We start from the raw sequence: 25,753 nt of genomic DNA on the forward strand, positions 1-25,753 counted from the left end.
GAGCTACTTTACTGTAAAAAGAAGGGAAAAGAGAAAGAATCCTCTAATATAGTCTAACATTCTCTCATTTCTGTGCCTAAGTGTTTTGGTTTTTCTTCATTTTTCTCCTGTGAGCGGCATGAACATGGCCCAAACATGGGGTTTACCCCATAGGAAGAGCACTGAGCTATTTTCCACACAGTAGCCTCTTTCTAAACATTTTTGTTCAGATACCAGGCTGGACTAGGTGAGGTCCTTGCCCTGAAAGAGGGTCCATTTCAGGCAGGGGCAGTGCCTGGGTGAGCCATTTGGCACAGGGCTGCCTCTGCCCCCAGCCTGCTTTGCCCCCCTCAGGGTGGGTTGCAGTGTTACTGAAAATAATGTCACTTCTCCATTGCCACGAGGCAGGTGGAGGTATCTGCTGCAAGTGCAGAGTCAACGTGAAGGGCTTCTTGTCTGGAAGGTGGTTGCTGTGTTTGTGGCATTTCAGGCTTTTTCCTCTTCCTCTCTCAGCTTTCCTGGATGAGCATGGCTAGATTGTCCAGAATGAGGGAGGAGCAACAAAGTTCCAGTCCTTGTTTGCCTTTTTAGAAGGTATTAGATCTGCCTCCTCTTAAGTAGACTATGCCCAAGGACTGGGATTTACCTGAAAAGTTATATGAAAAAGGATCCACTGTGTTTTCCTCTTCTAGTCTTTGAAGTCTAGGCATTTAGAAAACTCACATCCCACCACCTGGCAGCCACGGTCACAAAGACAGCCAGGAGTGTCTGGGCTCAGGGTTTCCTCAGCCCAAGGGTGGCTTGGGCTAAGGCCTGCCAGCCTACCTGGTAGGCCCAGGGCTGCTGGTGGTACTGTCCTGTACTGTGTCATGAAGTGAGGAGTCATTTAGGAAATTTGGTACCCATGTAGATTACCAGAGTTCTTTTTCAAGAAAAAGTGCAAATTCAAGGTGGTGTGCAATTATTTTTACAGCAAGGAAAAATGAAAATTGCATTGGGATATCCTGCATTAGATCCCAGAGGCAGGAAGCTTTTGAGGTGTGTGTAAATGTGTGTCTGTGTGTCCACTCATGGCTGCATCTCCAGCACCTGGCACCTAGTGGCCTGCCACTGCCTGCATTCTGTTCCCCACCACCACCCCCATCCTCTGGGCCCTGGTATGCCCAGGTATGGCCACGCCCCACAGCCATATCCATACTTGGCCATGCTTGACTTTTCGGCACTCCAGCAGCTGCTTTAATTAGAGGGGGTGGGGGGTGTGCTTCCCCATGAATCTGATGTAGCCCAAAGTAGGTGACCCAGTGAACATTCTAGCCAGAGGAGACGCATGCTCTGAAACCAATGTGCTTTGCTGATTGATGCTTAGAGTCGCAATGTGGGTGGAGGTGATGGCATAGGTGGAAGAGCTGGGTCCACCTGGAGATACTGCCAGTCCTAATGTGGGAGGCTGAGCCCCTGTTCCCCTAGAGAATGCTGGTTGTTGGTATTCACTGTTCCTCACCATCACTGTCCTCCCTCACAAGACCTTCAACGTAGGTGCATCTCATTTGATTTGGCCATCCTCTTGCCTGGCCCCACACCCTTTCCACCCATTCTCCACCTGGCCACCCGAATGAGCACCTGGATTCATGAGTCACACCTTTCTCTCCTTAGAGCCATCCTTGCTGGATATCTGTAGTTCTTGGCATCCTGTCTCCCACTCATCCTTAGCTTTCAGCTTTCCCACAGGCTCTCTACCACCCCCTTTCTGTTTCCACCTTAACACTTACAGCACTTTACAACTATTACCATACAACAGGCCCCAGCAGGTGCCAGCCTGTCTCAGCCACTTGGGAAGGTTTTTCTGCAGTAGCCTCTGGCTCACTGGCACTCAGGCCCAAGTACATTTCCCAGGATGTCCCCCACTGGGGCCAGAGCAGATGGGAGGACAGGTCTTGCAGCTGGGCATGGCCAGGAAGCCAGAAGCCCCAGCTTGCAGGCCCTGCGGTGCTTTCCCAGCCAGCCCACTTGGCCTCCTATCTTGCGTTCTTCGCTGTTTATGGTCTTGGGATGGCAGGGCTGTAGAGTACCCTGGGAGTGGAAAGAGGCCTCAGGGTGAGTCCTGCCCCCCCCCATTTCCACAATAGCCACAGCCTGTTGGGGAGGAGTAGGGATGTCCTTGTGGCAAGGGTAGTGCTGTCTGGCAGCTGGCAGGAAGAGAGGCTGGGTGCGCACATAAGTGGCACGAGGCAGCTGCCACCTGGTAAAGGCTCACCTCTCAGCAACACTGAGTACTTGGCTGTGCCTGCCACCCTCCTCCCTTGGTGGGATCCAGACACGTCAGGCACACTCCTCTAACCTGCCCTCTGCCTCTGGGCAGCAGGCCTGGCTTTTCGTGGATGTTCATGTAGGTCTGTTGGGGACCCAGGCCTGCCTGTATCTAGGGCACTGTAGGGCCCCTGCTCTGGTGTGAGCCCCTATCTCCTTGGCAGCCTGGGTGGTGACAGTCTCTGCTCATCCCTTGTGTGTGTCTTCTCCATTGTCCTCAGACCTGCTCCAGAATTTATTTCTGGGTGAATTAAAAAGGCATTAACCTTTCAGGACTTAGTCTGGTAGTAAAACCATTTAGACAGCAAGGTCTAGGTCCTCACCTTGCTGGGAGGAGGAGCTGCCTTGGAGGAGGCTGAACTGGGTGGTCTGGAGGGGAGGAGACAGCACTGCAGTTGAGGACGAACCTACCCTGTTGCCTGGGTCACCTTTCCCAGCTGCCTTGGGGAGGGGAAACCTGAAGCTGTGTTTCCAGAGATAGCAGGAGAGGTTTCTAGGGCTAGCTCCGTCAAGTGTACCCTAGTTTGTTGGACACAGCTTGATCCCACAGCTCTCCTGGGCTGTGCTGCTCTGAAGTATCCACTCACACTTGGGAAAGGCCCCTTCTCGATAATTATGTGAGATGCCATGTTGACAAACTTTTTCCAGGCTTAAAGCAGGTCCTAATATCCTGCTGGGCAGCTAGCTCTGTTCCTTTCACTGCTGTCCTCTGTCCTGAGTCATCACTGGATTTATGACCTTGGAGCCCTCAGGGTAGGAAGGGACCTGCCAGCTGGCTGGTGGGGCAGCACAGGTGGGCCCAGGTACCCAGGTGGAGTTGTTGTACCCAAGCTCTGTGACCCCACATGGAGTTCCATCAGATTCCTGGGTCTTAGAATTGGAAGGTCTCAGTCTCCTGTCAAGGGATCCCATGCTTAATATAAGCTTGGGTCACTGGCACCTCACAAGACTTACTACCTCCTGCAGCCCGTCCTCAACACCCCCCGCAGCCACTCTTCTATACCTTTCACACCTTGCCAGGCATGCCCTGGAGATAACTCAGCCAGTGGCATGGCTTTGCTCAGTTATATGCCCCAGAGGTGATCTAAGGAGTGGGGAGGCGGATGCAGACATGTGCCCATTGTAGCAGAGGCTCAGTTGCCTCACTGGCCGTGGGCTCTGTGCCAGGCACATTCACTGCAGGGCTGGGCCTTTGCACGTGCTGTTTCCTTTGCCTGGAATGCACCCACTTCCTTGTAGGAGTGTGAACCCGAGGTGGGCAGAGGCTCCTGTTCACTGCTTTCTTGGTGCCTGGCCCTGGCATCCAGAAGGCTCCCTCAGGAAGTGCTGAGTAAGCACCGACCTAACGAGAGCCTTAGGGCACTCTTTGTGGGTCCTTCCATTGACCTGCCATCTATCTTCAGTCCCTAAGCAGACATCCTCAGTGGGCCAGTGGCCTCCTGTGACCTGGGTCACATGTACATACTTGGGCTGTATCTCCTGGGGAGTGGGTGCCAGGCCGTGGCAGGAGCATATTTCTTTTCAAAGTGAATTTGTGAAGAGTGTTGGAAGAGCTGGCAAGGGGCCTTCGCCCACCCCTTGCCTTAGTGGGCAGGGTGGGGGGGGTTCACCATCAGCCCACCCCTCTTTGACCCTCCTGCTTGCTTCCTCTTGAGTCAACCCCGGCAGCCAGGGAGGCTGTGGTGATGTTGAGCCCCAGCCCAGGCAGCCCCCTGCCTCACATGCCTGGGCACCTGGGAGCCCTCATGGGCATGGCTTCTCCCCCACCAGGATGTGTTCGAGATGCGCTTTGCCAAGATGCCAGATGAGCCAGAGGAGCCTGTGGTGGCCGTGTCCTCCCCGGCGGTGCCACCCCCCACCAAAGTAGTGGCCCCACCCTCGTCCAGCGACAGCAGCAGTGACAGCTCCTCTGACAGTGACAGCTCCACCGATGACTCTGAAGAGGAGCGAGCCCAGCGGCTGGCAGAGCTCCAGGAGCAGGTGAGGGTGCCTGCAGCCCTGTGCCCAGTCCCCCAGCATCCCAGCATCCACGGACCGGGCAGTCTCCCCAGGGGCCTTCACGGCATGGGGAGTTCCAGTTCCGAGTTCCGCAGGAGCGGAATTCTTGCTGGTCCATCTGTGCCAGGCACACGTGTGTTGTAAACACAGAGCTGACCCTTGAGCAGTGTGGGGTTTCAGAGTGCTGGCCTCCCGTGCAGCTGAAAATCTACTCCCCCGGAAAACTTAACCAGTAATCTACTCTTGACCAGAAGCCTTGCCTATAACATAGTCAATTAATGTATGTTTTATAGGTTACACACATTATGTACTATATTCTTAACAATAAAGTAAGCTGTTAATAAAGTGAAAAAAAAATCGTAAGCAATAGAAGACACACTTATAGTACTGTATTGATTGGGGGGAAAAAAAACTACGTATAAGTTGACTTGCACAGTTCAAACCTACATTGTCCAGGAGTCAATTGTACATACGTGGATGTTTTGTTGGGGAGACGTGGCTGTTCTGTGGGCAGAGGTGAGGCTTCTAGATCCTTCCAGTATCTGGAAGGAGGAGCCTGAGCCAGAATATCCATCTCTCCTGGGGTCCTACAAGCCGGACATCAGGGCCTTAGTACCCAGCCTCCTAGGGACCCTCCTCCTGGATGGCCGTGGAGCTCGGTGTCTGCCAGCTTGGGCAGCTCCTCTAGCAAAGAAGGGCACTGGCCACCCTCGGAGTCTGTGGCCCGGGTGGGCATGGGCACTTTGAAAATCTGGTGAGGCAACAGGTCACAAGGCTGAGCGCCAAGCCCCCTCCCTGTGCTTCCCTCCTCCCCTGCCCCCTGACGCCTGGGGGTCCACACACACACCAGGATGATGGACGTGTGTGTCTTGCCTGTCTGCTCCACAGCTCAAAGCCGTGCACGAGCAGCTTGCAGCCCTCTCCCAGCCCCAGCAGAACAAACCAAAGAAAAAGGAGAAAGACAAAAAAGAAAAGAAAAAGGAAAAGCACAAAAAGAAAGAGGAAGTGGAGGAGAATAAGAAGAGCAAAGCCAAGGAACTTCCTCCCAAAAAGACCAAGAAAAATAACAGCAGCAACAGCAATGTGAGGTCTGTGCCTCCCCAGTCTGCCCGGGGTGGGGGTGGGGGGGACAACCCCTGCCCGCCATGATGGGTAGGGAGGCTGCATCTGTGCCCTTTCCTCTGGGATGGAGCTTTGGTGCCCACTGTGTTTGGGAAGGGAGGGGGGGTAGCAGGGAGCATGGAGTGGAAGGCGAGGGCAGAGCACAGTCTGCAGTCTGTCTGCAGTGGGTGCTCCCGATAAGGGCTTTCCAGCCTCCCCCATGTCCCTTGAAGGCTGTCTGGGTGGGGGTGTGGAAGCCATCCACCAAGCCCCAAATGGAGGAATGGGTGCCTGGCTTTCCCAGGACACCCGTTCCTCACAGTGTCTGCATCACCCCTTCATAGCAAGAAGGAGCCAGCGCCCATGAAGAGCAAGCCCCCCCCTGCGTATGAGTCAGAGGAGGAAGACAAGTGCAAGCCCATGTCGTATGAGGAGAAGCGGCAACTCAGCCTGGACATCAACAAGCTCCCTGGCGAGAAGCTGGGCCGTGTGGTGCACATCATCCAGTCTCGGGAGCCCTCCCTCAAGAACTCCAACCCTGATGAGATCGAGATCGACTTTGAGACTCTGAAGCCGTCCACCCTGCGAGAACTGGAGCGCTATGTAACCTCTTGTTTGCGGAAGAAAAGGAAACCCCAAGGTGCCCTCCCCCCCCCCGCCCGCCCCGGGGCAGGGTGGTTCTCAGTCCTGGCCATCCCAGCCAAGAGGGAGGAGGCCATCCAGTCCACGGTTCACTTTGCATTCCAGACGTGGCTCTCTCCCTGTGCAGGCTGTTTTTCCAATTGTAAAAGCTGTGTCCTAGGCAAAGAAACCTCTGGGGGGTGGTGACATCGCATTGGACCCTGGGCTGTGGTTGCCATTCTCGGCCTCCTGGCTGGTACCCATCTGGGGCCCGCCTGCACCTCAGCGGCTCCAGCCCTGCTCCAAGCAGTGCTGCTCTCACTCTTGCCGCTGAGCCTCCCCCAAAGCCAGCCACTCCCCATCCTGCCACCGCCTCTTTGCAACAGGAGTCGGGGTGGGGAGCAGGGGCCAGGAGGAGAGGTGGTGGGTCAGCATTGTCGCTGCCTGCTGTTCTCTAGTTCCACATGGCCTCCTCCACACAGTCTGCCAAGCAACTCTTTCCTGTTAGAAATGCCTTGCTCACAGCTTTAGTCTTGAGACCAGTAGGACTTAGGATCCACGTCAGCAAGTGATGCGTAGCCTCTCGCCCAGCCTGGACTGCGTCCTGGGGTTCTCGGGCCCCTCCCTGGGGCGCTGCACAGTGACGTTCTGCCCTCGGTCTACATGCTGAGGTGCTGGGAGACTCCTGGGGCTCTTTCATGTCTTGCTTTGTCTCTCCTGTCATGTCTCCTTTAGATCCCCTTCACCCACTGCCCGAGAAGTAGCTGAGGGAGCCCCAGCCCAGCAGTTCCTAGTGTTAGGGAATCCCCTCCTGCCTTGTCTTGTACTCTTTGAGGAACCCAGCACGGGGTATTCTGTGGGGTCGGAGGGGCTTTGAAATTCTGGTATTAAGCCAAGTTTTGGCTGACGTGCGTGCAGTAGGCTGGCAGCTTACCACTGGGAAATGTGGGACTGGCAGGGCCTCTTAGCAGCAGCCCTCTGGCTCACAAGGCACCGACTCCCTGCTGGCCCTTCTTGCAGGCTGTTGGGGTGTGCCCATGGCCACTGGCAGCCTCCTAGGTCAGGGCCCTGTGTGACTCAGTCCCCGTTGCTTTCTTACAGCTGAGAAAGTTGATGTGATTGCTGGCTCCTCCAAGATGAAGGGCTTCTCATCCTCGGAGTCGGAGAGTACCAGCGAGTCCAGCTCCTCTGACAGCGAAGACTCCGAAACAGGTTAGGCATCTTCCTTCCTGTCTCGTCGCATTCCTGCCTGTGTCGGGCTTAGTCATGTGTCCAGGCTGCTAGAGACCAGAGATGGTGGTCCTAAGAACTTTCTGGGCCCTCCCATCTTAGAGGCCTGTCATGGTAATCCTCTACGTGGGGCAGTGGGTGACCCTGTACCCTGAGGAGGAGTTGCTGAGGGTATTGACACTGCACAATCCCCAGGGGGTTGGTGGGGGGGGGGCTGGTGAGGACTTCGGGTGTTGGGGCCCAGGTGGTGGCATTGACCTTAGTGTGACCCTGTCCAGTCTTACGGTCTTCCCGATGTCACAGTCGCATGCAGCATGGCTGTTCCAGGTGATGTGCTTTTGCAGGTGTAGAGCAGTCTGCTCTCGGCTCTGCTGTCACCCAGGCTCAGGGCATTGCCGTTCTCCCCAGCGTGCTCACAGCTGCATTGGCTTCTCCTAACTGCACGCATTTGGACCAGCATGTCCTACAGCCTCTAACAGTTCCTCTCTCCATGTTTCATGGGCCTGCACGTGTGCCCCCTGGTGCCCTGGCAGAGCCCACCGCCCACCTGAGCAGGAGCTTCAGTGTGGGGGGTGGTGGGAGCCAGTGAGGGCAGGAGGAGATGCTGAGAGCTGCATGGTGGTAGGGAGAGGAGCTTTTCCTCCAGATGTGTGCTTTCCTGGTTATTCTCAGGGAGCCGGCAGGTGCTCCCACTGGCCAGGAGGAGAGACTAGAGAAGAAGCAGCCTGGCAACCAGCCTGTACTGTGAGGTGGAGCTGGCCATGTGTGTCTGGGTGAGCGCGGTTGCCCCTAGGCAGGTTTAGCTCCATCAGCTGAGCAGAGACAATCTGCAGACCACCGGAGAACCAGCTCTGGGGCCTTAGGCTTGTCCCTCCAGGCAGCCTGTGGTACGCGTATCCACAGTGGGAAATGTGTTTGGGCAACAAAGACCCCTGGTGTTTTCTTTTATAGATCTATTCCCTCTCTGGCATTTTATTCTTACTGGAGATAAACAGTAAGCCCCACTTAATCAGTTCATGAACATAATGTGATCTGATTGTGCCAAGGAAGTGTGAGGATTGCTCACAGCAGCTGGGTGATCCCATTCCAAGGCGTGTGCTCACACAGGTCCTCATGTGGGCTCAGCCTGCCTCTGTTTGGGGCAGTGGAGGATGGGAGGGCTTCTGGGCCTTCTCACTCTTCTTCTCCACTTTTATGATAAAGCGTACCAGACTTTCCTAGTGGGTTGGAGGCTTGCCTTGGGATGGGCCTAAGGGCTTCTCCAAGACTCCTCTGTGGACTACCTCACTTCCAATGGGCTCAAATGGGACTGATTAAGCTGTATTCTGTATTTATTGAGCTCTAGTATATGCAGAGACTGCTGTGGGCAGTTTGCTGCCCTCCTGTCTCCATCTTTTGTCCTTTTCCTCCTAAGCAGCAAACCGCACCCCTCCCCCCGCCGTGGCTTTTTAATCTATCAACCAGCAGGGGGCGCCACACCCCATGCCTGCCAGGAAGGGCTGGCCCCAAGCCAGGGCCCACTGCACTCAGTAGGATGAATGGCCATATTCTTGGGCTCAATTAGCATTCCTGGTGGCTACTGACTTCTCACTTTCGGTGCCAGCCACCTCTCGGGTTTGCCTTTTGCTCTGGGCTTTTGCACCTCCTGCAGTTCGTAGCAGGCTGCTCCTACTAGGGGTTTCACAGCCTTTTCTCCTAAAGGATCTGAGTGACCAAAAGAAAACCCCAGAGGTTGGAATTGGCAGGAGACCTGATTGTTAAAACAGTGCAGTTTGGCCAAGGGCAGACTGCCCCGACGTGGTACCTGGCCGTCAGGTCCTGATTGCGAGTCTATATCTGTGGCCTTTGTCCCTGATCCCCGAGCTCTTCTTTGGGGCGTGTTTGCTGGAGGAAGGAGTTCTCCTGGGCTCCAAAGTGCCCTGCACCCACGTCCTGCCGTGTGCTGTGGGGTAGCTGTCACGGCGTCTCCGGCAGCTCTTGACTGCTGAGGTTATTTTTCCCTTTTTGTTCCCCCTTTGAAAGAAATGGAAAGATTGTGCAACAAGTAATCTGAGAGTCCTGGGAACAGCTGTCTGGGCGGGAAGGAGGGTGAGATTTACAGTCTCCGAGCCGCCGGCCTTCAGGCTCCCAGGCTCCAGCAGTTCGGCCCCCGTGGCTTGCTGGGCTGCTTCCGGCTCATCCCTCTTTCCAGGCATCCTCCCTACCTCGTCTTGGGAGGCTCCCATTTGTCTTCTAAGTTCTGACTTTTCCTTTTTCGTCTGTGTGCACTGCGGAGCTCTGGTGTGGGTCGACTGGGTGCTTCCACCCTGTGGGGTTGTGCCCTGGGGCTCAGACACTGTCAGCCCCAAAGTAGGAGCTTGCACCCCTGCACCACTGAATGCAGCCATCCCACACAGGAAACCACACGCACTTCCAGGGCAGCTCCTCCAGCAGCTGCTCAAGCTGGGTCCCTGGAGCTAGGCAGCCCCAATTTCTGTGACCAGTTAGTGGGGGTAGGGCAGGGTGGGGGGCACTGAAGGTATTTCCTTTGGTCTTTTGGGGCTTAATTGTTTTGCCCTCCTTGTTCTTGTGTTTCCATTTGGACCGGAGCCGAAATTCCTGAAAGGGCCTATTTTTGTTACTTGTACTAAGGGTCATTTCTGCTGACAGGGCCCAGAGACATGAATCACCAAAAGAAACCAAACAGAGGCACGAAATTGGGGCTTGGTGGGGTGGGGTGCATAGACCCCTCTTGGCCACTCTCCATAGATAAGGACGCTGTGGGCTGCTCAAGGCACGGGGCTGGTCTGTGGGGCCAAGCTTTAGTTCAGGGAGGCGGTGCCCCCACAAATGGGAATTGGGGGATGGGGAGGTGGGTTGGACTTTTCCTAGCTCCGTTCCCAGGCCACCCTGTGTCGTGTCTGCCTCCTGTGCGTGCCCCCCCCCCCCCCCGCCACCCCGGCCGCCCGCCTGCCCAGAAGCACGCTGTTGGCCAGTCCTGCCACATCTTCCAAACCCAGCTATTACTTGGGTTGTGGTCTTTTGTGGAACTTCAATTCTGGCTAATGACTGAATCTGCTTCAGGGTTCAGTACTGGGACAGGGTAGGGGATACAAATGCTACTTTTCCGTGGCCATCCCAGGTGGGCTATGGGCAGAGCTGTGGCCTTCCTGTCACCCGTGCTGGGATCATGTCTGCCTGGCTCCTGGGGTCAGGAGGGATGTCCTAGAACTCTTTTTTTCCAGCCTTCCACCCAGTCACATTGCTGATGATGGACTCCTTCCACATGCCATCCACAGGTCTTTCTGGGCAGGGTGGACACGCAGCTCATGTCCCTCTTAGGAGCACATCCTCCTACCCCAGCTACCTGGGCTGGGATGGGTTCGGGGAGGTGTGGGGCAATGCTCTTGGATTTGGGCCTGGTCTTCTAGTTGCAGTGGGAGCACACTCCAGCTATTTTAGTCTGCTTGTTTCCTTTTCCCAGGATTGGAGCATGTGGGTGTTTCTTAATAGCTCCAGGGGAAAAAGGAATGCTTGATGTTTTGGAAAGATTTGAGCCGGAAAGTGCAGACAGAGGCCATGGGGCGTTCTTCCCAGACAACCAGCCTCAGCTTCCGACCCCTGGGGTCTTTGAGGGACTGGGTCCCAGTCCCATCTTGGGGCCTGCTGCTGCCCGCTCCAAGGGTGTGACGCTTGCTCTTGGGAAAAAGGAGAGACCCCTGGTAGGGGTGGGGGTGGGGTGGGGATAGGAAAAGACCTGGAGGATGGGACTGTAGCTGGTCTGCCTGTCCTGTCAGGTGACCCCTCATACACCCACATGCAAGGGTCGCAGCTGGAGGGACTCTTGAGGCTTCATGTGCGAGGGTGAGCCTTGTGGAATGTGCCCTGAACGATAGGCCGGCCGGTGGGTGGGTTTTTCCCACACGCACACTTGAAGACCATGGGAGTGCAGTGTTGGTTGCATCCGTGACTCCAACAGAGGCATCCGCTCTGCTGTGTGAGTGGGAACGTGCCCCATGCCCCTCTCCAGTCAAGAGGAAACACACTCGATGCCCTGGGAAAAGGACAGCTTTACTCCTCCGGCTGTCTTCATTTTATGCCCCCCCCCCCCCCGCCCCAACCTTGACGGTGTGTATAATTGCTTCCTCTTTTTATAATTTTGGGTGTTTTATATTTGTTTTTTGTGTTTTTTGTTTTGTTTTGGTTTTTTGGTGGTTATTTATTTATTTGGTGGTGGTGGTGGTGGTTTCTTGGGGTTTGTAGGAATGCAGAAATGAGGCTGTTTGCTAGAGGTCCTGCACTCTAGAGCCCCTTTCTGGAGGATTTTCTTATCTCTGCCCAGGCCCTGAGGAAGGGCTGGCATCACCTCCATGAGGTAGACAGTGTGCAGAAAAGCAGATCCAGAGGGGACAAGCTTAAGAGTCGGGGGTGCCTAATGGGTGTGGCACACCTGGCTGGTCTTCAGGAATGATGGCAAGTAGGGCAGGCAAGGGCGCCTCTCACATTCAAAGACCTTCAATAAAGGAAATGCCGGCCTGCTTTCACAGTGCACATGGAACTTGTTACTGGAAGCAGCTGTTCTGTGTAGGAGCATAAACAGGGCTCTGGGTGGTTTTGGAGACGTCCATGTGTGCAGGGACTGTGCCCCTTGTAAAGGGAAGGTGGGTCCGTCGCCGCCTGTGGCTGGCCAGGCAGGGGGCAGGGCTCCTAGACTCCGGCGCTGTTCTCTCGTGCCCTGTCAAGCGGGCAGGGCACAGGAGGCTGGCTCGGTCTGTGGTTCTTCTGTTCTTGTGACTTGAATGGTACATTCCACACCATTTCTCTCACACTGGTTTCTCTCTCCCTCTATGTAGGTCCTGCCTAATCATTGGACACGGACTCTTAATAAAACGGTCTTCAGTTCCAGATTCCTTCCCAGCAAGCTATAGCTTAAGTCCATTTTCTTCTGTGAAAGGGACAGGACTCCATCAAGTTATGGAATTCCTCAGAGCCCTGGGCCTGTCCCCCGGGGTGGATTAGTCATGTCCAGCAGTACACGCCTAGTCCCGCCTCCGGGAAGGCTGCCTGCTTGGCTGGCCCCCCAGCCCTCCTGTGTAAAGACTGCCTGGCTGTCCTGCCCAGCCTCCCTGGTCATCTGGGGTCTTCTGGGCGGGTGGCGTCTCCCAGTGGGTGATGACAATCCCCCCTGCACACACATACATGTGGTGCTGCTCCGTGTGCAAGGCCCCATCACAAGTATGTTTTCTCTCTTCCATCCCTCCCTCTTTGTCTGGATCCTAACTGCTTTCCTCCTGGACCTTAAAATGACGTTAGCCCAGGGAAGGTCTCATTCAGCCTAAGGAAGAACACTTAATATCTAGAGCTTTCCCCCGTGAGGGACAGGGGCCTTAGGGGCAAGCCTAGTTGGGCCTGTAGGCTCGCGGGGCTGTCCCTCCACATGCCCTCTCTCTGGTGGCTTGTGAGGCTCCGTCAGCTGGAGGCTGCCACCAGCTACAGCTGACTCCCAGGCCCCAGGAGTCTTCCCTCTGTTTTCATTGTCCCCACTGTTGCCTGTTGGGCATTTTCCCAACTTTTTTGGCCTCTTTGCCTAAAGTCACAAGAGGGGAAAGTACCTCTTGGGCTGCCTCCTTGTCCCCCACTCCCCACCCCCCCACCAAGGAATTAGAAGCAGGCTGCAGTGATCAGGAAGGTTGCTGCTGAGGGGCACTCGAGGAGAAACAGCCATGCAGCCAGCTGACCTAGCCCCTGGAGTCCAGGATTCCTGTCCCCAGTGGGGTGAGGCACTGGGCTAGTGGACGAGAAAGGGCTCTCAGATCCAGAGCACTGGGCCAGTCCATCGTGAGGCCATCCGAGCCCTCAGGGCCTGCTCCGTGCACATCTCTGAGGGGTGTTGCTAGCACCCTCCCATTCTTCAGTGCCCTAGAATAATGACAGCCTCCAGGGGTGGGGCAGTCCAGGGTGACCGCATCATCCAAGGCCTCTGAGAGGCACTGAATAGGATTTTTTGCTCTAAAAATAAATATCGGCCCTTTTTTGGTCATGAATCCAGCATTTCAGCAGAAAACTGCCCGCTGAAAAGTCCCCTAAGGAACAGCATCTGTGTTTCAGGGAGTGCTTTTTTTTTTTCTTCCTTTTTAAAGTGTAGTTTGTGTGTACTTCTTCAAGGCCTCTCGCAGTTTCCTGGCGTCTTGGAGCCTGCCTTCTGGAGCTGGAAGCAAGTTTAAGGAGGTGTAGTTTACCATCAGCAGGCCCTCAGGCACTGGCCACCTCCTGTGCGGAAACCCTGGGATCCTTCCTCTGGGCTTTGTGTTCTAGATCCAGCCCCTCCAGAGCCTCCAGGGCCCTGCAGTGATGCTTGCAAGTTCCTAGGCTGCTCCCTGATCCTCTGGCCAGTCGATTCCCAGTCAAGCTACATTTGCCAAACAGACTATTTTGAGCTGCCCTTTGGCCTGTGCCTGATGTGTTCCCAGTGCAGCTCGGCCTGGCTGGAGCCAGGGGGCTTCATGCCCGGAGATTCCCACAGGACAGTTGGGAAGCTGTTGGCATTGTCTTTCTGGGAAGATTCTGCCGTCTTGGAACACATGGCAGCCTGGATTCCCACATTGTCGGCCTGTGTGCTGCCCCGCCCTGCCCCTTCCCACACTCGTGCATACCAGCTCTAGCCACAGGCCAGCTCTCCCGCAGGGTCTTTGCACCCTTTCTGTTTGTGGATCCTGACCTCCTTGCCCATGGGGCTTCCATCTGTCAAAGAACTTGATCTTGAGACTCAAGCTGTCCCCCGTGCCCGGTGCCCCAGGAATAGAGCAGAGAGAGCGTTACCCACTCACTCCTTAATGGCAGCCTCCCGTGTGTGGGCGGGGGGTGCGCAGGGCCTTAGGGGTTGCTGCAGGAGGGGTGGGTGGCCTGGGCCTCTGCTAGTGCCGAGGCTCCCCAGTCAGTTGAGTTGAGTTGGGCTCTGTGCCTCTGCCCTGCCCTTACCCTCAATCCCGTCTCCCTCCCTTGAGTGGGGGTGGGGGGCGGGAGGAATCAGTGTTCTAATCAGATTTTACAAAAACAAAACGTTTTAATTCTTTGTACAATTACCATCCTATGTAAAGATGAAATTTGTGTTGAGTTCAAGATTTTCATGGAATAAAGATCACACAGTACTCGAGGCCATCTTCATGTAACCCTTTCTAGAGAGTTTTGTGTGGGGTGTCTTGGGGTTGGTGTGTCGTGAAGCTGTGCACTTCCTGTCTTGTCTTCCTACCAGTAACTCAGGAGGCTCAGGCCATGTGAGCCAGATGCAGCTGTCCCAAGCAGGCTCCGGCAGCCCTTGGTCCCCACCGCCGGCCCCTTGTGTCCTCTGGTCCTGGAGGTCTGCTGTACACCTCCCACTCTAGGCCTGCCCGCCTCCCCACCAGCACTTCCTCACGGAGACCTGGACCTGGGACACTGTCCAAGGCAGCCGAGACCCGCTCTCTGGAACTCCTGGGACCCCACTGCATTTTGTCCCCATGAGTGCTCCTGTGGGCCTCTCTACTCACCTGCTGGGGGGAGATAGTGAAGGCTCAGAGCCACCATTCCTCCTTTATGGTGGAAAAAACAGGGCTTCCCCTGGGGCCATGAGATGACAGGCCACCCCAGCCCTCCTCACAATACGGTGTCTTCTCTTGGTCAGACTTTACCCATTGGCCCCTTTCTTACCCCAGTTTCTGATCCCCCAGCCTCCCAAAGGCCTGCCCATTGTGTGAGCAGCTGTTCCAGCCTCCCTCGAGCTTCAGTGCACGTTACTGGAATCTGCTGGGAGAGGTGCCCATCCTGGAGGGACCCTCAGCCCGTTTCTCCTGCTCCCTTCGGCTCAGTGGCCTCTCTGTACTGTGCTTTCCCCTAGCGCATGTAGGGTTCCTTTGGTCCTGGGCCTCCCACCTCTCTAGTTCAGTTCCTTTACCCCGCAGCTGCCAGCCTCGTGGCCCTAATCCTGCAAGTCACTCAAAACTGTCCCCTTTTGTATGTCCCGTCCACAAGAGTGTTCCTCTCACCTGGTTTCCTGCTGTGACCCAAAGAGCCCTGAACTCTGTATCCTGGCATCTCCAGTGTCCAGGTTTGAGGCTGGGCATATGGTTCCCGTGTTCCAGATGTCCCTGGTTGCTGCCATTTGTATGAGGACCTGTGTCTGTAGCTGCTGAGGTCTGTGTCACACTGTCTTGTCTCTTGCATGGAGTGGTGAGCTCTTGCAGGGCACGAGGTCCTTTCTCATCCCATTTGGTAGCGCGCTGTACCCTGTGGCTGTGCACCTCCCAGAAGCTTAGCACGGCCCTCCATGAAGCAGCTGCGAGTGGAGGTAGCAAAGCATGTTGTCCTCCAACACCAGCAAGAGCCAGCACCCTGGCAAGGATCTTAGGGGATGCCAGGCAAAGCCATGAGGTGTCTCTTGGTGACAGGAATTCGAAAAGCACCATGGGTCCCACCTCCCACCTGGTTGGTGACTTCATCATTTCCTAGCCCATGAGTACTACTGATTGGTTCTCCTCTCCCTCTCTCGGGTTTGCACACCAGCGATTATTGGTGAGGGGCAAACAGCTGTCGAAAGATCCTTAGCATAAATCTGTGGAGTGGGTGCAGAGGTGGGTGTGTGCGCTGGCTCCCGCACATTCCTCGCAGGGGCAGGCCCACCCTGGACGAGTCCACACAACAGCAGCAACCAGCTGTCGGCCCCTGAGGTATCAGGGGACACATGGCAGGGAGAGTCCCTGCAGCATATTAGCCGTGTCCCAGCACGGGGACTTCTCTGAGGCCGGTCTCCCACGAGGAAGGGAGTGCTGGTTGGTGGCCTCCCTTTGCTGGCCAGTGGTAGTGAGCACCTTCCCTGTTTCCTCCTGGTCATTCCTGGGAGGCCAGCCTGTTTCCTTCCCTCCCACCCTCCCCTAAAGTGCTCACTCCGCGGCCAGGCATGGGACAACACCTCCACGCGCTCTGTCCCCCAGTTGTGCATCTCTGCTTCCCCTGGGAGGCTGGGGAGGAGCTAGCATAGAGGGCAGTGCAGTTGGAGGCCACCATGTTGTTACTTTAGCTGTGTGACACGGGGCAAGTCCCTTAGTCTCTCTGAGTCTCACTTGGCTAATCATCAAATGGATGTGATGATTTCTAATGTGATTGTTCCAAAGCAAAGCAGGTTGGGGTACAGACACTTGGGTCACCATAGTGGCCTCTGACCAGCAAGTGGGGAAGACACTGGGCAGGGAGGTGTCCGTAGCTCAGCTCCCGGTGTACCCGGGTGTCATCCTTTAATGGAGCCAGCTAATGGTCTGGAAATTGGCAGGGAGGCTTTTCAAATATGGTCCCCACTAGGAAAAGCGGCAGGCAGATGGGTAGGTAACACCCCACACGTCTTTCCCTTTCCCGTGACCGACTCCCATCCCAGACAGAACCCACCTACTCTCCCTTTCACCGTCACCGGCCCTTCTCCTGAACTTACCCTCTGTTTTCTCCTTGCTCTGCCTTGGAGGCCAGCTCACAGCCCTCTCCCCCAGAGCCTCACCACCTTCTCTTTCCCTCTGCAGAGATGGCTCCGAAGTCAAAAAAGAAGGGGCACCCCGGGAGGGAGCAGAAGAAGGTATGTGGTCTCAGGGGTGTCCTCCAGCAGGTGAGCAGCGGCCGCCTGCCCTTTTAGGGCTCTGAGGGCACCCAGGAGTGTGCCGCCTGCCTGACGTCAGCCTGTCTGTCTGCAGCACCATCACCACCACCATCAGCAGATGCAGCAGGCCCCAGCCCCCGTGCCCCAGCAGCCCCCGCCGCCTCCCCAGCAGCCCCCGCCGCCTCCACCGCAGCAGCAGCAGCAACAGCAGCAGCAGCAGCAGCAGCAGCCCCCGCCCCCGCCGCCTCCGCCCTCGATGCCGCCGCAGGCGGCCCCCACGATGAAATCCTCGCCTCCGCCCTTCATCGCCGCCCAGGTGCCTGTCCTGGAGCCCCAGCTCCCAGGCAGCGTCTTCGACCCCATTGGCCACTTCACCCAGCCCATCCTGCACCTGCCGCAGCCTGAGCTGCCCCCCCACCTGCCCCAGCCGCCCGAGCACAGCACTCCACCTCATCTCAACCAGCACTCGGTGGTCTCTCCTCCAGGTGAGCTGCAGCCACAGCCGCCGAGGGTCGGGGAGGCATTTTGGGCGACCTGTGGGACCCCCGCAGGTAGTTGTCTTGCCTCCACGGGGAGGTCGGTGGCTTTCCCGAGTGAGCCGTTAAGGAAATCATGAGCCACTGAGGCACAGGCTCTGCATAGTTAGTGCCTCCACATGGAAGAGATACTGACTTCGTTTCTTCTGCTGGGCCAAGCATTGTGTGAGATGGAAAAAAGATATGTGTGTGGCCCACCACCGCCCCAGCTCCCAGTTGAGGACGGAGGTGCTGGGACACACACACACACACGCCTGGGGGATTCAGGGAAGGCTGCCTCTGAGATCTGAAGGGCAAGTGTGAAAATAGGGAGCAGCTGAAGGGAAAGGAGGAAGGTCAGGGGTGCAGAGCGCAGGGCAGAACGGGGGTTGTGAGGAGCCAAATCCTGTGGACCGCTCTAGAAACTCTTCTTATCCTGGAGTTTGTGGGAAGCCAAGGAGGGCGGTGGAGCGAGATGACTAGTTGGAGGGAAACTAGTGGAGCAGAGAGGTTGGGCCGGGGGCCACGGGGTGCAGAAGCCGTGAGCCTCACCACCACGCTGTCGTGTCCTTCCAGCTTTGCACAACGCGCTGCCCCAGCAGCCATCACGGCCCAGCAACCGCGCCGCCGCCCTGCCCCCCAAGCCTGCCCGGCCCCCGGCCGTGTCGCCTGCCCTGGCCCAGCCACCCCTTCTCCCACAGCCCCCCATGGCTCAGCCCCCCCAAGTGCTGTTGCAGGAGGACGAAGAGCCACCCGCCCCACCCCTCACCTCCATGCAGATGCAGCTTTACCTGCAGCAGCTGCAGAAGGTGCAGCCCCCCACACCACTACTCCCTTCCGTGAAGGTGCAGTCCCAGCCCCCACCCCCCCTGCCCCCCCCACCCCACCCCTCAGTGCAGCAGCAGCTACAGCAGCAGCCACCGCCGCCGCCCCCCCAGCCACAGCCGCCACCCCAGCAGCAGCACCAGCCCCCCCCACGGCCTGTGCACATGCAGCCCATGCAGTTCCCTACCCACATCCAGCAGCCCCCGCCACCCCCGGGCCAGCAGCCCCCACACCCGCCCCCTGGCCAGCAGCCACCGCCACCACAGCCCGCCAAACCTCAGCAGGTCATCCAGCATCACCCTTCACCCCGGCACCACAAGTCGGACCCCTATTCAACCGGTAAGTTGGCTTTTGCCCCGGGGCTCTGGGGAGGCTGGTGCTGGGCCCAGAAGTTTGTCTTTGAGAAGCCAGACTGGTCAGCTCATGCTTCAGGCTGAGGTGGGCTCAGAGCCCCACTTGAAAGGCTCGGGGTTGGTTGCAGAGGTGGCTGAAAGGGGGCGTCGGTGCTTCATGTAGTGTTCTTACTTGGGGTCTTGGGTTGCAACCCGATGTCTTGGCTTGGAACCCGATGACTGGGAACAAGGTCCCCACTGGCCCTTTTCTTGGAACTTACAGTCAAGAGCATTACAGTGCATCGTGATCCTGCTAGGTGGGGAAGCCAGGAGCCCAGGGAGGCACCTGATCCGTTTCTGGAAGTCAGGGCAGGCTTCCTGGAGGAGGTGATCAGAGGGTGAGCCAGAGCTAATTTAACAAACGGTGGGGAGTGAGGTCCAGGCAGAGCTAGGGGCAGGCCTGGGCAGCAGGGGGCTGTTTGGGAACCTGTAGGAATAGGTGCTCTGCTCTCAGCGAGGCTCACCTGGTGGGAGTCAGGACCTCGTGGGAGAGAATTGGGCTAACGCTGTACCTGGCAGCTGTTTCCTGGTCCCTGTCTCCGCACTGATCCAGGCTGTCCTTTTTCTGTCGACAGTGTTGATTAGGCCACGCCCTCTCGCTTTTCCTGGCACTTGTTTTCTGAGTGTCTGTGACCAAAATGTGCTGGCCGGCCTCGGCGAGGGAATTGTTCCAGGCAGTGCCTCATGGTGTGGTGACGTGAGGGTCAGGGTTGAGGCCCCTGGACTTGGCAGTGCAGACCACGTAGCTTGGCTAGGGAGTGCAGGTGCCTCCTGCAAATTGAACAGCAAGGCTGTTGAGCTCAGGCTGTGACTGCTCCAACATCTGGCAAAAGCTGCCAGGTGCCAGGTGATCGTTGGACTCCCTGAGCCAAGAACAGCTGGCTGTCCTCCCTGGGAAAGGCTGGTGCTGGTGCTGGTGCTGGTCCCCGCAGCTGTGCGGCTGTGCCTGTTTTCCCCCTTAAGGAAGGCCAGGCTTCCCTGTAGGGGGCAGTGGTGAGCAGGACATGAGAGCTCTTCAGTAGAGCTCGTTCTTGTGGTGGGCAGGTTCCCTCTGACAACCTGTGCTGTGAGTCCTCAGGCCCACTTCCCCTGAGTTCCTGTGGCCTGGGGTGGGTCACAGGGAGCAACGTGGGTTGGAGCGCAGCTGGGGACTTGGGGCCAAAGGCCAACAATTTGGAGTCCCAAGGAGGTGCATCTCTGGCCAGGGCACCTGGCGAACTTGCAGGCACTACCCCTGAGCCCATGGGCCTCCCCTCTCGCTGCTGGTGGATGAAGCCACTGGCGGGCAGGTGATACCTACAAATCATAGATCCAAGCATCTGCCTGCCACCACCCAGGTCAAGCCTCAGCAGATGCTGCTGAGGGAGCCATCCCAGTGAGAGACTGTCACAGTCGTGTGCCTGCAGATCCCTAGGCCTGGACTGGGGCCCCCAACACCAAGGCTGGCGAAACCAGCCACATGGGGCTGGGGACCAAGGTGCAGGAGTGGGCTGGTCTTCACCACCATGTTGTCTCTGAGCAGCTGTTCTGCCTCTCTGGGGTTAGGAGCAAGTTCTGGCTTTAGAGAGAGGAGCAGGGAGGGTCCAACCATAGCTGAGGCATTGTGGTCTCTGCTGGGCCCAGGCGCTGGTGGAGGGCCAGGGGTGTTGGTATCTCTGCTTGCGGATGGCAGCTGGAATCCGGCCTGGAGGAGGTGAGCGGAAGGGCCTGTATGCAGAGCTTGGCTTAGGTTTTTCATTGTGAGGCACAAGGCAGGACCAGGAGCAAGTATACTGCAGAGAGGTGGCTTTGTTTTGTGGACAAGTGTGGCTTGTCCCATGCTGGAGCTGGCCAAGACATGTCAGGGATTTAAGCAGGAGGGCGTTTCCATGCTAGAGTAGGTAGAGGAGTCAAAGGCAGAATTTGGTGACTGTGACCTCAAGCTATTTTCTCACCAGTGAGGCTGAGGTGTCAGACTTAAGTGCTTTGATGGCGCTTTCCAGGCTCCTGCCTTGTGCCAGGTACTTGGACCTTGAGGCTGCCTGAATCTCCACTCTCCCACCCACCCGCCTTTGGTTTGAGGAAGGTGGGTGGGCTGGCCCAATTCCTGTAAGAACCATAAGCCAAGAACATGTTCTCCCAGCTCTGCCGTGGTGCAGGCTAGTTCCAGCATCCCCCTTGTGTGGGGCTGGCAGGCTGAGTTGTGTGGGGAGGGTCTCCTGGGGATCCGGTCCTAGTCCCAAAGCATTTGTCCAAGCAGGCAGGTTAAGCCATATATAGGGATAGCTGGGAGCTCAGGCTGTCTGTTCTGTAAGGTTGTAAGGTTATTGATGTCCCTTTTTTTTTTTTTTAAAGATTTTATTTTCTTATGGGACGCCTGGGTGGCTCAGTGGGTTGGGCTTCTGCCTTTGGGTCAGGTCATGATCTGGGTCCTGGGATCAAGTCCTACATCGGGCTCCTTGCTCATCAGGGAGCCTGCTTCTCCCTCTGCCTGCTACTCCCCCTGCTTTGTGCTCCCTGTCTGTCAAATAAATAAATAAAATCTTTTAAAAAAAAGTCTCGGGACCCTGAGCTCATGACCTGAGCCGAAGGCAGACACTTAACCCACTGAGCCACCCAGGCATCCTGTTGATGTCCCTTATATTTAACCTAGGCTATGCCGTGGAACCATCTGGAGAACTTTTAAAAAGTACTCAGGCCCAGACCTTACCTGTGACCAACTACATCAGGATCTGCACTTCTCAAAGGTTCCCGATGATTCTGACACACAGGGGCATCAGACACTAGGACTGAGCTCATGGCTCCTTGAAGCCCTGCTATACACTGAGCTAGGGGCCTGATGTGCTTGGGGCTCAGCCAGTGTGGGTCTCCCCCCAGCTTAGGGGGTCACCTGGCTGGGCCCAGGCCAGTGATGTCCACACGAGTTCTGCTGACATGCTCCTTGTCCCCTCTCCTAGGTCACCTCCGCGAAGCCCCCTCCCCGCTTATGATACATTCCCCCCAGATGCCACCGTTCCAGAGCCTAACCCACCAGTCACCACCCCAGCAAAACGTTCAGCCTAAGAAGCAGGTAAAGGGCAGGGCTGGGCCACAGCCCCCAGGGCCAGGTGTGGGCCGGTGCCAGAGGCACCCACCTGCCTCACCGGCCACTGTGCCTGTGCCATCCCAGGAGCTGCGTGCGGCCTCTGTGGTCCAGCCCCAGCCCCTGGTGGTGGTGAAGGAGGAGAAGATCCACTCACCCATCATTCGCAGCGAGCCTTTCAGCCCCTCACTGCGGCCAGAGCCCCCTAAACACCCAGAGAGCATCAAGGCACCCGTTCACCTGCCCCAACGTGAGTGCCCTCAGTGCACTGGACGGGAGCTTTCTGTGGGCTGGTTGACTCCGCCCTACTGGGCTTGGGGGCAGGGGGGAATGGGCCCCGGCCCAGGCCCACAAGTGGTTTGTGTTCCAGGGCCTGAGATGAAGCCTGTGGATGTCGGGAGGCCTGTGATCCGGCCCCCTGAGCAGAATGCGCCCCCACCAGGGGCCTCCGACAAGGACAAACAGAAACAGGAGCCGAAGACGCCAGTTGCACCCAAAAAGGTAGGAACAGTGAGTCCACAAACGTCCCCATGCCAGGGAGGCACCTTGGGGGCGGGGGGGGGGGGGTGCCTTCAGGCTGTGGCCTTCTCGGTGCAGCCCGACCCCCCACCCACCCTGTGGTTTCTCTGTCTGGCAGGACTTGAAAATCAAGAACATGGGCTCTTGGGCTAGCTTGGTGCAGAAGCATCCCACCACCCCGTCCTCCACAGCCAAGTCCTCGAGTGACAGCTTTGAGCAGTTCCGCCGTGCCGCCAGGGAGAAGGAGGAGCGCGAGAAGGCCCTGAAGGCACAGGCCGAGCACGCAGAGAAGGAGAAGGAGCGGCTTCGGCAGGAGCGCATGAGGTGGGCTGGGGTTGTGGGCAGCCTGGGGCCCCCAGGGGCTGCCGTCGCCGCTGCCGCGCGCCCCCCCCCCCCCGCCCACCCGCCCTGTGCTGACTGGCAGCTCTGCCCTGCTCTGCTGCGCCCAGGAGCCGAGAGGATGAGGACGCGCTGGAGCAGGCCCGGCGGGCCCACGAGGAGGCACGGCGGCGCCAGGAGCAGCAGCAGCAGCAGCAGCGGCAGGAGCAGCAGCAGCAGCAGCAGCAGCAGGCCGCTGCCGTGGCCGCCGCCGCGGCCCCCCAGGCCCAGAGCTCCCAGCCCCAGTCCATGCTGGACCAGCAGAGGGAGTTGGCCCGAAAGCGGGAGCAGGAGCGGAGGCGCCGGGAGGCGGTGAGTCGGGGACCTCTGGGCGAGGGTCCAGCCTTGGAGGGGCTTGGAAAGGGGACCCGGGAACCTTGGGGGTGAAGGCAGTCACTCTCTGAGAGGGGGGGTGAGGGGGGGTGCTCCCGGGCTCGGGGCTCCTGCTGGCCTGCACTGTGCTGGCCTCGGGCTCTCACAGGTGGCTCAGGCTTGGTGTTGGGAGGTTTCTGGGTGTGGGGGCCCCAAGGGCCTGGCCAGTGCTGGGGGCGGGGGAGCTTGGAAGCTGCAGTAAGGGTAGGGCACCTAGTCTCACTCCCTCCCTCCCTCCCTCCTCTCCCCTCCAGATGGCAGCTACCATTGACATGAATTTCCAGAGTGATCTATTGTCAATATTTGAAGAAAATCTTTTCTGAGAGCACCTAGGTGACTTCTGACTTTGATTTTCTGGCGAAACGTTGACTCTCCATAGTGTTAGGGCGGCAGTGGAGGCGGTAGCAGCGGCAAGGGGGTGGCTCCGGGCCTGGCCCTCCTGCATGCTGTGCCCAGGGCAGGCCTGACGGGCAGCTGAGGATCGCAGAGCCTGTCTGCCTTACAGCCAGCCGGACGTCCCGCCACCCACCACCCCCCTCGCAGGACGTCGGCTCAGAGCACGCCTCTCCACGAGCAAGTGCTGGCCAGACCCAAGCCGCGCGTCCCTGCGTGCGGGGCAGAGGTCCTGCTCTCCGCCAAATGTCTACACAGTATACACAGGACATTGTTGCTGCCGCCACCGTGACTGGTTTTCTGTCCCTGAGAACGTGACGTTCGTGACGTCCTGCCCACCAGGAGTCCTTCCCCTACACCCCAGCCACCACCGCCCGCTCCCAGGAGGCCAGGGCAGGCCCGAGCGAGCTGGAGGCGGGCGAGGGCGCCGGCCCACCCCCTTGCTGGCACTGACTTTGCCTTGAACAGACCCCACCCCTCCCCTCCCCCACAAGCCTTTAATTGAGAGCCGCTCTCTGTAAGTGTTCGCTTGTGCAAAAGGGAATAGTGCCGTGGAGGTGTGTGTGTGTCCATGGCAATTTGGAGCAAGGTGACTGTCACACGCGCGTGTGTGGGCCGGCCTCGCCCAGTGAGTGAGGCCACCAACCAAAGTCAGTTCCTTCCCACCTGTGTTTCTGGGTTTTTTTTTTTTTTTCTATATATATATTTTTTGTTGGATTCTATTTTATTTTTAATTCTCTCTTCTCCTCCAGACACAATGGCACTGCTTATCTCCGAAATGGTGTGATCGTCTCCTCATTGAGCGGCGGCTGCCACCGCGCTGTGGGTAGTGTGTGACCGTGGCTGTACTGTGTAGTGAACATAGTTGGCATATCTTTGTTTGAAGTTTGTTGGTGACTCCACCAAACTGGTGTAAAAAAACTCAAAAAAAAAAACCCACAAAAAACAAAACAAAACACACAAAACACAAAAAAAAACTGCCTATATTTTACTCAGTTTCAAACTTTATTAGTCTGTTTTTAATTATAAACCATGTTTTCTTTTTCCCTCCCCCCCGTTTGTTTTTAATGTCAAATCTGTTTGAGTTGTGTTTTTTTTTTTTGTTTTTTTTTTTTTTTTGTTTTTTTTTTTTAAATACCAGGAAAGGAAGGGCCAGGGGACGAGGCAGGCACTGGGGTCTGGGAGGGGGGCACAGACCCCTGAGGTAGAGGCTCCCCACCCAGCCTGAGGAGCCGGCTGCCCCTTCCCCCACCCCCCTTTTTTTTTTAATTTTATAATTGGAGCCCTTGGTGAGGTTACGTGTGCCATGAGAACCCACTCTACACCACGACGCTGGTGCCTCAGTGTTGGCCAAACTCTGGAGTCACTGACTGGTTTGACTTTCATACGGTGAATATGCATTTGGTCTGTACTGATCATGGAATAAACACATCTCTCTTTTTTAATGCTGGCGTCTTCCTGACATTTCTTTGTGAACCACCTGTTGCCTAGGCTAGGCCCAGGGGGCCCCCCGGGATCCCCAACCACCTTTGTACAAGAACTACCATCAGGGGCCACCTTGCCCATCTTCCATGACCAAGCTGAAGCTGTGACAGGGAGCCCAGGTACCCATTCTTCCTGTGGACCCTGGCCTTCTAGGTGGGTGACATGCTGCAGCAGAACCTGGCCAAACTCCAGACAGTATTCTTCCCCCTTGCCCTCCTCCATCCTGGTCCCGCACTCACCAGAGGACTTGGGCCGCTTCTCCCGCCTCGCCTGCCTCTACCTTAACTACTCCTTTCATTTAAGCTCAGGGTTAACCAGATGTTCTTAGATAAGTGTACACCCCCCCCCCCACCAACCAGGATCCTCACCTCCCACGCATGTAGACACGCACCCACACATTCCCTTCCAAGAGAGCCCGCCATGTGGCTGCCCGTGTGCCCACCAGCGTGCCACAAGGTAAGGGCAGCACTCAAGAGTGGTCCCTAGGATGTAAGATGAAAGTGTATCATTTATGTGTGCCCAGACACAAACTGAAACATTTCTAGCACTGTTTCTTAACCCTTACCCCCTTTGTTTTTCAACCAGAAAAGCCCTAGTATCATCTTGTGTTTGGGATCTGGGAAACCTGGCAAGGGTGTAGTTCAGGCATCCAGCCAGAGGTCCCCAGTTGCCTCCCTGCCCCTGCCCCCACGCCCCAGCAGGCACTTCCTCATGTGCCACTGTGGTTCACGTGGGACTTACATTTTGGTTCTTTGGGGTTTCTTCCATCTCATCCCACCCCCTCATTTCTGTTCCCTGTTTTGTTTGGTAACTTCCCCAGGCCAGGTCCGACTGTTTAGCTGGAGAAATGGTTTTTGTCTGCACCTTCTAAAGATTTAACTCTGCCGTGGCCCTCTCCACACCTTCCTGATGGGTGTTTCTCTAACTGGGTTGTAATTAGAACTTGGATCTACTATTTAATTTCTCTGGCCATTTCCCACTC

General features: G+C 56.9%; 1 protein-coding gene across 4 annotated transcripts in view; it reads left to right on the forward strand.

The window, feature by feature from the left end:
- BRD4 (bromodomain containing 4) overlaps nt 1-24,731 on the forward strand; it is a 91,017-nt gene extending 66,286 nt beyond the window's left edge. For 2 of the 4 annotated variants that reach the window (XM_028095291.2, XM_028095292.2), the window contains exons 8-19: nt 4,057-4,266; nt 5,173-5,372; nt 5,730-6,025; nt 7,108-7,218; nt 16,758-16,810; nt 16,926-17,316; nt 17,923-18,510; nt 21,500-21,874; nt 21,995-22,125; nt 22,262-22,467; nt 22,593-22,833; nt 23,148-24,731. In XM_028095291.2, the coding sequence (XP_027951092.1) occupies nt 4,057-4,266; nt 5,173-5,372; nt 5,730-6,025; nt 7,108-7,218; nt 16,758-16,810; nt 16,926-17,316; nt 17,923-18,510; nt 21,500-21,874; nt 21,995-22,125; nt 22,262-22,467; nt 22,593-22,833; nt 23,148-23,216 (2,871 nt within the window). In that variant the 3' untranslated portion in view covers nt 23,217-24,731. The remainder of the gene's footprint in view (nt 1-4,056; nt 4,267-5,172; nt 5,373-5,729; nt 6,026-7,107; nt 7,219-16,757; nt 16,811-16,925; nt 17,317-17,922; nt 18,511-21,499; nt 21,875-21,994; nt 22,126-22,261; nt 22,468-22,592; nt 22,834-23,147) is intronic. The other 2 variants (XM_028095294.2, XM_028095295.2) reach the window with 2 other exon arrangements.
- Nucleotides 24,732-25,753: the final 1,022 nt, after the last annotated feature.

This window comes from Eumetopias jubatus, unplaced genomic scaffold, assembly GCF_037043125.1.
Source record: "Eumetopias jubatus isolate StellerSeaLion01/CBP00866 unplaced genomic scaffold, mEumJub1_p1.0 scaffold_1, whole genome shotgun sequence".
Taxonomy (NCBI): domain Eukaryota; kingdom Metazoa; phylum Chordata; class Mammalia; order Carnivora; family Otariidae; genus Eumetopias; species Eumetopias jubatus.